Source organism: Babylonia areolata, chromosome 20 (assembly GCF_041734735.1).
Source record: "Babylonia areolata isolate BAREFJ2019XMU chromosome 20, ASM4173473v1, whole genome shotgun sequence".
NCBI lineage: Eukaryota > Metazoa > Mollusca > Gastropoda > Neogastropoda > Buccinidae > Babylonia > Babylonia areolata.
Window position 1 is genome coordinate 52,242,741 of NC_134895.1, and position 10,000 is coordinate 52,252,740.

The 10,000-nt window shown below is 43.3% G+C and overlaps 1 protein-coding gene and 1 long non-coding RNA gene across 3 annotated transcripts in view; one reads left to right on the plus strand and one right to left on the minus strand.

The window, feature by feature from the left end:
* Positions 1 to 7,280, minus strand: part of LOC143295466 (uncharacterized) — a 61,753-nt gene extending 54,473 nt beyond the window's left edge. The window contains exon 1 of the long non-coding RNA XR_013057018.1: positions 7,050 to 7,280. This is a non-coding gene — a long non-coding RNA (uncharacterized LOC143295466). The remainder of the gene's footprint in view (positions 1 to 7,049) is intronic.
* Positions 7,281 to 7,614: 334 nt separating this feature from the next.
* The window catches only part of LOC143294711 (mitogen-activated protein kinase kinase kinase 1-like), a 46,496-nt gene continuing 44,110 nt past the window's right edge, over positions 7,615 to 10,000 (plus strand). For both annotated transcript variants that reach the window (XM_076606123.1, XM_076606125.1), the window contains exon 1: positions 7,615 to 8,062. In XM_076606123.1, the coding sequence (XP_076462238.1) occupies positions 7,851 to 8,062 (212 nt within the window). In that variant the 5' untranslated portion in view covers positions 7,615 to 7,850. The remainder of the gene's footprint in view (positions 8,063 to 10,000) is intronic.

A 10,000-nucleotide genomic window follows, 5' to 3' on the forward strand; every position in this document is an offset into this window, starting at 1 on the left:
CCATAAGGTCGCAGTTTTTGACTGTGTTTCATTTTGTTTGTTTCTTTCTAATTTAGTTTTATTTGTTTTGCTTTCAAAATAAAAAGTTTACTATCTGTCTCTGAAGGTTGTGTAATTAGTCACTGGTCTGGGTATAAGAGAGAGAGAGAGAGACAGACAGACAGACAGACAGAGAGAGAGAGAGAGTCGAAGTTGAATGTATATCGTAATTTAAATGCGGGAGGGCCCTGATTTGAGTGCCGGCATTTTTTTTTTTTTTTATTTTTTCATTTTTTTATATATATAAATCTTTGTTATTTCTTTATTTTATGTTATTTAATTTATTTATTTTATTTTTCTTTCTCAAGGCCTGACTAAGCGTGCTGGGTTACGCTGCAGGTCAGGCATCTGCTTGGCAGATGTGGTGTGGCATATTTTTTTTTATGGATTTGACCGAACGCAGTGACGCCTCCTCGAGCTACTGATACTGATACTGTACTTACCAGGTCAGGTACGTTTAAACAAACTAAAATAGTTGTACATTAGGTCTACAACAGTACACAGAATCTTAACCACAGATATAGTTTCACCTTAATCATACATGGTGTCATGATCGAAGATATGTGAATGCTTCTTTTGCCCCCGTGAGAAGGAGCACATAGGTATATATAAAGATGTGCCCATGTCTAAGCTTTCTGAAAACACGTTCAGTGAAAGAGAACTGAAAGACTGACAGATGTACAAACATAACAACTTTCTCCACTGGTAAAACATTTGGCGGAGATGAAAATGTCTTTAAATCTGACATTGTATTTGATTTGATTGATCTGATTGTTTGCAAAACTTTTATGCAACATCATAAAACGAGGAACGATACATACATACATACATACATATATATATATATATATATATATAGAGAGAGAGAGAGAGAGAGAGAGAGAGAGAGATTATATAACATATTATATATATGCATACATATATAACACTAAAACTACACATATACATAACTATATATATATATATATAATATGTATGTATGTATGTATGTACACATAAGCAAGAAAATGATCGCTCCTGAAAACGCTAATTCTGTTAGCATCCACTCAGACACTGACCGGCGCTGCGATAAAGGTTGATTAGACATTGAAGATAATACAAACTAGGAGCTTTGACCTCTGCCAAACCACCCGATCGCAGTAAAATAGAGACGTCACTACCCTAATGCTGATACACAATGACCTCAAAATAACATATAATGGAAACTGATATTTAGAAAAACGGTGGTTAACACTCTCTCTCTCTCTCTCTCTCTCTCTCTCTCTCTCTCTCTCTCTCTCTCTCTCTCTCTCTCCCTCTCGCTCTGTGTGTGTGTGTGTGTGTGTGTGTGTGTGTCTGTCTGTCTGTCTCTGTCTCTCTCTCTCTCTGTCTACTGATCTCCTCCATGAAGGGCCACGGTCTTTATTGAATAAAAATGTTCGTTCGTTCCCTGTCTCTCTGTCTCTCTCTCTCTCTGTCTCTCTGTATCTGTGTGTCTGTCTCTGTCTCTGTCTCTGTCTCACTGTCTCTCTCTCTCTGTATGTGTATGTGTGTCTGTGTGTCTGTCTCTGTCTCTCTCTCTCTGTTTCTGTCTGTCTGTCTGTCTGTCTGTCTCTCTCTCTCTTTGTATGTGTGTGTCTGTGTCTGAGTGTCTGTTTCTGTTTCTGTATGTGTCTGTGTGTCTGTCTCTGTCTCTCTCTGTTTCTGTCTCTCTCTGTCTCTCTGTATGTGTGTGTGTGTGTGTGTGTGTGTGTGTGTGTGTGTGTGTGTGTGTGTGTGTGTGTGTGTGTGTGTGTGTGTGTCTGTCTGTCTGTGTGTGTCTGTGTCTGTGTGTCTCTATGTCTGTGTGTCTGTCTCTGTCTCTCTCTGTCTCTGTATGTATCTGTGCGTCTGTCTCTCTCTGTCTCTCTCTCTGTTTCTGTTTCTGTCTGTCTGTCTGTCTCTTTCTCTGTATCTGTCTCTCTCTCTCTCAGTTTACCGTCCTCTCTACCCATCTTCCCCCGTCTTTTTCATATCATTCTTACTCAGGCCAGTGATTAATTACAGAACGTACACCACGGGTAATACACTTTGATGTGTGTGTGTGTCTGTGTGTCTGTGTGTGTCTGTGTGAATGTGTGTGTGTGTGTGTGTGTGTGTGTGTGTGTGTGTGTGTGTGTGTGTGTGTGTTGTATTGCGCTGTGTTGTGTTCTGATGTGTTGTGCTGTGCTGTGCTGTGTTGTTGTGTTGTGTTGTGTTGTGTTGTGTTGTGTTGTGTGTGTGTGTGTGTGTGTGTGTGTGTGTGTGTGTGTGTGTGTGTGTGCGTTTTAATACTTAGGTATACTTACTTACATCACGAATGGAGCTGACACAGTCAGCTCTATTGCGCAACACTCAGGCATCAAGTGAGGTAACCCACCCACTCAGACACTGGTTGCTATACAAACATTTTTGTGTGTGTGTGTGTTAAACTGAATCTCTGTTTCTAATTTTAGCGGTACAAGCACCAATGCCAGGAATGTGTTCTATTTCGGGCGCCGGCAGTCGCAGATACTGCAACCCAGTCACAATCTGGCACTGAGTAATTAAAAAAAAATAAATAAAAAATAAAAATAAAAAACAACATCAGTGAGAATCACCACAGCTAGATATCTGTGTATCTATGTCAACCTTGAGGCATGCTGCGGCCAGAGGAAGGGGGGGGGGGAATGTGGGGGGGCCGGCGGGGGGTGGGGGTGGGGGGGCGGGAGCTGGAGGGAGTGGGGAATTCTTCTTCTTCTTTTTCTTCGTTCGTGGGCTGCAGCTCCCACGTTCACTCGTAGTATGTACACGAGTGGGCTTTTATGTGTATGACCGTTTTTACCCCCGCCGTGTAGGCACCCATACTCCATTTTCGAGGGGTGAGGGGGTTGGGGAGGGGGGATGCTGGGTATGTTTTTGTTTCCATAACCCACCGAACGCTGACATGGATTATATGATCTTTATGATCTTCTCCTTGCCGTATACACACGAAGGGCGTTCAGGCATAAGCACCCGGGTCTGCACATATGTTGACCTGGGATATCGGAAAAATCTCCACCATTTACCCACCAGGCGCCGTTACCGAGACTTGATTCGAACCCGGCACCCTCATATTTATTGAACGCTTTTACCACTCTGTTATTGCGCCCGTCGGTGGGGAACTGATTATAGTGTCAGTTCAGTTTCCAGTTTCAATTTCACAAGGAGGCGTCACTCACTGCGTTCGGACAAATCCATAATATACGCTACACCACATCTGCTACAAGGCAGATGGATGCCTGACCAGCAGCATCACCAAGGGCGAGAGCGGTATTCAAACCCAGGGGAAATTTAGGCGAAACCCACGGGAAGTGTGTGTGTGTGTGTGTGTGTGTGTGTGTGTGTGTGTGTGTGTGTGTGTGTGTGTGTGTGTTTGTTTGTGGTGTGTGTGTGTGTGTGTGTGTGTGTGGTGTGTGTGTGTGTGTGTGTGTGTGTGTGTGCGTGTGCGTGCGTGTGTGTGTGTGTGTGTGTGTGTGTGTGTGTGTCTGTTTGTGGTGTGTGTGTGTGTGTGTGTGTGTGTGTGTGTGTGTGTGTGTGCGTGCGGTCGTGCGTGCGTGTCAGTGTGCGTGTCAGTGTGTGTGTGTGTGTGTGTGTGTGTGTGTGTGTGTGTGTGTGTGTGTGTGTGTGTTTTGTTGTTGCTTTTTTTTTTTTTTTTTGTTGTTGTTGTTGTTGTTGGTTGCCCCGCCATGTAGGCAGCCATAATCCGTATTGGGAAGGGCTCTGCGTGCTGTGTTTGTTCTCCGAACGCTGACATGGATTGGCCCGGGTTCTTTAACGTGTGCATTTGATCTTCTGCATGCGTTTACACACGAAGACTGATAGGGCACGGGTGTGAGGCGTGGGTGTGGGGTGGGGGAGATCAGGGACTATCAGGTCTTCTCATCTGTTGACCTCCGTCCTCTTAACTCACTCAGTACGGCCTCTCTTCTCCTCTACACAGACCCCTCGGATGTCCAGTGGGTGTCTGAATGACCCAACCTTTAGCTTCCGTCGTCAGAACTGTGGGATTCTTTGTCAACATTCACCTCTTCGGTATAAGAGCCTTCTGCTTGCAATATTTTGATGATGGTAATTGGGGTGAAACGCTGTTAACGTCGTCTCTTTCGCCGTTCGTATGGAGAGAGTTAACTCCACAAGGGGGCCGTGACCGAGCTTCAAACCCAGAACTGACCCTCAGAATGAAAGCCCCACGTGGAGAGATGGCCTGGACTGAGGAGGTAACGCGTCCGCCTAGGAAGCGAGAGAATCTGAGCGCGCTGGTTCGACTGAATCACGGCTCAGCCGCCGATATTTACTCCTCCTCCACTGCACATTGAGTAGTGGTCTGGACGCTAGTCATTCGGATAAGACGATAAACCGAGGTCCCGTGTGCTAGCATGCACTTAGCGCACGTAAAAGAACCCACGGCAACGAAAGTGTTGTTCCTGGCAAAATTCTGTAGAAAAATCCACTTCGATAGGAAAAACAAATAAAACTGCACGCAGGATAAAATTAAAAAAATGAAATAAAAAAAAGAGGGGGGGGAGGGGGGGGGGTGGCGGCGCTGTAGTATAGCGACGCGCCATCTCCCTGTGGAGAGCAGCCCGAATTTCACACAGAAAAATCTGTTGTGATAAAATGAAATACAAATACAAATTAACCACCTGGAAGTTGCGCCCGTCAAACATGGGACCAGACTAGAATTCTTTCTGAGTGGTAATGACGGCTTTGATTTTGCATTTCATATTCAGTTACCTTCCGGTTGTTTTTTTTATTTCTTCCTTTACTTTTTCTCCTCCCTCCCCCCCCCCCCCCTCCCCTCATAGCCTATACAGAGCTATCTGACAGTTTACATTTAAAGCAAGAATAAGACACCCGACATAATCCAAGAAAGACGTGATAAATGTAACACGAAAAATTAATAAAGAACAGCTGGTGAAGTGACCATTTTACTTACCTTGTCGATCTCAGTCGCTTTCCTCTCTCACACCACACACACACACACACACACACACACACACACATTAACGCATGCACATACACATGCATGTCCCCCCTCCTCCCCTCCCCCCCACACACACATGCCGTAGGCGCAGAAACTGAGAACAGGTTTAACAATAAAAAGATAGACAGAGAGAGGGAGACAGAGAGACAGTTGTACACAGAGGAACAGAGACAGACAGGAAGAGAGAGATTGGGATAGACAGACAGGCAGAAAGGGAGAGAACGACTGAGAGGCAGACAGGCAGAGAGACAAAGAGGGAGAGATTGTGAAAACAGAGAGAGACAGAAACAGAGAGAGAGAGGGAATGACTGAATGAATGAATCTTTATTTTTCAACGATGAAGACATTAGCACTTTGGCCGACTTTACACATCTGCCGTTGTTCTAAGAGACACACAAAGAGAAAGAGAGAAAGAAAGACAGACAGACAGAGAAGCAGACAAACAGTTAAGTACTGTCATTTCCCAGCAGTGGATTCCATATTAAGCTTTGAACAAATATCATTTGGCAGAACAACGCTTATGTCTATGAACACAATGACTGTACATCAGCACACCCTACATCGCTCATTTGTTGGCTGTACAACCACTATCTTATGTAATGTCACAGTTAGTTTCTAAAAATCATGCATAACCATGCCGGCAGGTAATAATTTTCATGAGCCCTGTATCCTATGTGTGTGTGTGTGTGTTTGGAGAGAGAGAGAGAGAGAGAGAGAGAGAGAGAGAGAGGTCTGAAGTCTAAATGATTTATTGTTTTGGCCTTTCTGCCCGTGACAACAGGGGTAAGGAGGAGGGGGGTGGACTTCTGTGTTAACATCCATATGAAGAACAGACAGACAAGCAGACAGACAGGCAGACAAACAGACATACAGACAGACAAAGCGGGCACACACGGATAATGTGCGTGTGTGTGTGTGTGTGTGTGTGTGTGTGTGTGTGTGTGTGTGTGTGTGAGTGCGAGCATGTGGCTGTCCGTGCGCGTGTTTGAGTGAGTGTGTATGTCATGCATGCGCCTTCGTGTCTGTCTACTATAATCATCATGCAATACACACACACACACACACACACACACACACACACACACACATGCTTTATCCACGTGTGTGTGTGTGTGTGTGTGTGTGTGTGTGTGTGTGTGAGCGAGCGTGCGTGCGTGCGTGCGTGCGTGCGAGCATGTGTTTGTGCGCGCGCGTGTGTGAGTGAGTGTGTGCATGTATGCGCCTTCGTATCTGTCTATCTACTGCAATCAGCATGCCTTTGACATTGGAGATGTGAACCCGCGCGTGTGTGTGTTAATGTGCTTGACCTGTGTGTGTGTGTGTGTGTGTGTGTGTGTGTGTGTGTGTGTGTGTGTGTGTGCGCGTGTTTCTGCTTTTAATGTAACGTCTTTTAGCTTTGAGATGGACGTGTAATGTGCATGCGTGCATATGTGCATGTGCGTGGGTGCATGCGCGTAGGTGTGCTTTCGTGCTTACCTTCGCACGAATATGTACGCCGTATGTGATACAGTACAGAATCAGAGTAAGAATGATTATTAACTGAGCAAGATGAATTATGTAGTGAAAACGCACATGAATGCGTGACTCAGTGATAAGACCAACTTTTGGAACACACAAATCGCGAAAGCAAGCATGCAAGTACAAACACGCTGATGGTTGATTTAATGAACCGTACGGTACAGTTCATTGTCACGCCATCACGATTTCTTTCTCTCTCTTTTTTTTTCGTGGTTTAGGGTCACAAACAAAATGTAGACTATACGAAGAACAGCGAGCCCTAATTAAAGTATGTTTTGTTCACACAGGATGACTATACAGGACATGCTGGATATGCAGTCGCAAGCAGGACCACCGATCAGAACGCATAGATCGATCAAAAGAAGCCTAGGCAATCTTGAGCCCAGCGTTATGACCCACACCACCCACCGAGACCTCGTAAATATCACACAGAACACACATACGAACCAAGCGATAAAGCAGTCACATGGAACCGCGACAAATCACTTACCACAATCTCCCTCGCCAGTCCACTGCTACGATTTTCCACGAATTTCTCTCTGTTTTTACAAAGCCCAGACTTCGCTTTTACGATACCAGGCTGCAACCGTTGCACTTTGCTGACACACCTGTACTGAGTGTGGTCAAGCTGCGACGCTGCCACTGCTTGGCCGGCACTTGATGCGCCGCACAAGTCGATACGTCGATCAGTGATCGTGTTCTCGATCCATTCATCTGTCATGCGGCGCGGCGTGCCTGTTGTCAACAACGACAGCCTCGCTTCCGATCACCGGGGGCACGCGCCAATGTCACGTTTCCTGCCTTTCTTAGCAGACGAATGTTTCAGCGGCAGGACATCGTAAAAGTTGATGACAAGTTTTGTCAGCTGCAGAGCATTTAAAGTTTTATTGTTGGGGTCAGAATGAAATTGTTTTTGCTGGTTGAAATTTGTTTAAAAGTTTAGCAAACCCACAAATAAAGCCCATTGGCTCAGATTGTTTTATTTTCAGAAATGACGAAATGGCACCAGAAAGTGCTTCTTCCAAAAATAGATAAGGCCGCGATGAAACCGAGGCTCTCACAACATTCCCTTCTCAAGTCGCAGGAACACCGAAGGGCTTTCCGACCGGAAGCTGGCAACTCCATCAAACAAAAATCAATAACTTCTGAACTCGGCCGTCGACGGGGGATTAGATTATGCAGAATTGATCCTTCTTTGTGAAGAAACGGGACCGACCAACCGAATGTCCATCTCGCTTTCTTTGAGCCAGACAAAGGGATGTTCTTTCGCTTGTGAGGCCTGGCATCAAAGATGGCTACCCCCGCCGAGTCTGCGGCAGCCGAGGAAGCAGCGAGCGTGAACCACGGAGCTGCCGCCGCTGAGGAGGAAGATTATGGCGAAAGAAGTGAAAACTTCCAAGGCCCTCATAAGTGGCGGCAGCATTTAAGACATGTGAATGTACCAAAATTCGAAGGCAGCGACAAACATTCGGACACCGCAGATCTAAAAGAAATCTCTGACAGGTAAGTTTGTGTTTCTTTTGTTTTTTCCCCCACCCGCATTAGCCTTTGATGCATTTCGTACCCGCAACAAAACTAGCTGTCGGAGGTTAGGCTCGGCATCAAAACCGACAAGTTTTGTAGTTCGACTGCGTGTATATATCAATAGATGGAATGCAAAAATATAGAATGAACTCAACAAAAGTTGGCGCCTATTACTGGAGTGAGTTTTGATACACAATAGTGCTTTTTAATCAATTCAGATTGGAAAAAAAAATGTTTCATACAGTTTGAAGTATTGCATTTCAATGATGGTGGTTTATTGATTATTTCAGAACTAACCACAATAGGATATGACCGCGCAGAACTTTGTGTGAAGTTGTGTGTCCAGAGGGGTGAATGGGGAGGGGGAAGAAGGGGTTGTGGGAGTGAAGATGGGTGAGAGGGTGGGGGAGGTGTTCAGAAAAAAAGGAAATCCTGGAGATGAAATGTTTGCTTCCTTTAAGTGATCAAGTGCTGCAACTGACAAAGTAGCACATTCCCAATTTTCATGCATTTTTCCCTTCTTTTTGATGGGATTTTGTGTGTGTGTGTGTGTGTGTGATTATCTGTATCATCATGATAGAAAAAAAGAATAGAGGGGTGATGGTGGAGTGATGGTTAGATGAATTGGGGGTTAGACTGCCATTTTTACAGGATTGTTGTGATGATGGCCATATTGGCCTCTGCGACGAACAGATCCTGATCCGGAATTTTGAACTAGTTCTGATTGTTTCTTGACAGTTTTGAGACTGTTCAGGCATCCCCGAAGTGTTGAGAAATTAATGCATCATGGAAAACAATATCAAGAAATAAGATTTATTTAAGTTTACTGGTGAAAATTTGTTGAAATTTGATTTCTTTTTCTGGAGTTTAAATGTGTATTACTGTGAGACTGCTTTTTTTCTTCTTAAAAAAAAAAAAAAAAAAAAATCACTGAATTATACAAAAAATCGAAAGTCAGTATAAAAAAACTTCATGAAATAAGTCACTGATTAAGTGCGTTTATTATAATTTTTATTTTTTTAATTTTTATTGTACATGAATACCCTTTTCATTTGTAAAAACATTGCTTAGAAAGTTAGAATAGATATCAAAAAAGGCTAAACAGTCAATGCTCTAAGCAGTGTTTAACTTTAAGCACTGTTTTCTTTTGGGCCATGCTTTATCTGCAGTCTTTTACTTAAAGAAATTACTTAGTTATCAAAGCTTTTTTATCTCCCAAAATTTACTTTACCTTTTGAAATTAAGTTGATGTAAAAAATAATTGCAGTACTTTTCTATTTTTTTTTTTTTAATTTTGAAGTATTAACAATAAATGGCACCATGTGGGCACACTCGCGTGCACACACACACACACATACACAGATAATGCCTACCATATGATCCCAACAATTGCACATTTTACAATGAAAAAATAAACATTGAAAAGGAAAAGAAAGTGTTTTGAAAACAGAATGAACCACATGCACTTTTGACAGCAGTAAAGTAGCTTTACACAAAGATGGAATAACAATATTCTTGAGGATAAGTTATTCAGCATACAAAAATCAGTTTTTTGCATGTATATGTTTTCCTGCTTTTTACTTAAAATGTTAGTTATAAACTTAATCGTGATTCATACCAAATCAGCAACTGAGCAAGTTGAGCACTTGTTATCAGTCTGATACATTATGAATCTGCCATGATGAGAGTGACCTGTGAGAACAATTGGTTCTTTTTTTCACTGCACTAGTTGTCATTAGAAATACATCAAAAACAGAAAGGAAGTTTAGAAAAAGAAAAAAAAAGAATTTTTTAATGAAAATGACAACAGTTTATTGGCTCTGTGAAGTGCAGTTTTAGGTGACATAATCAGCTTTGCTCTCCTTATGCAGTCCCCAAGATCCCCTCGCCTGTTTATGTAAAGTTCACAATTTTGGA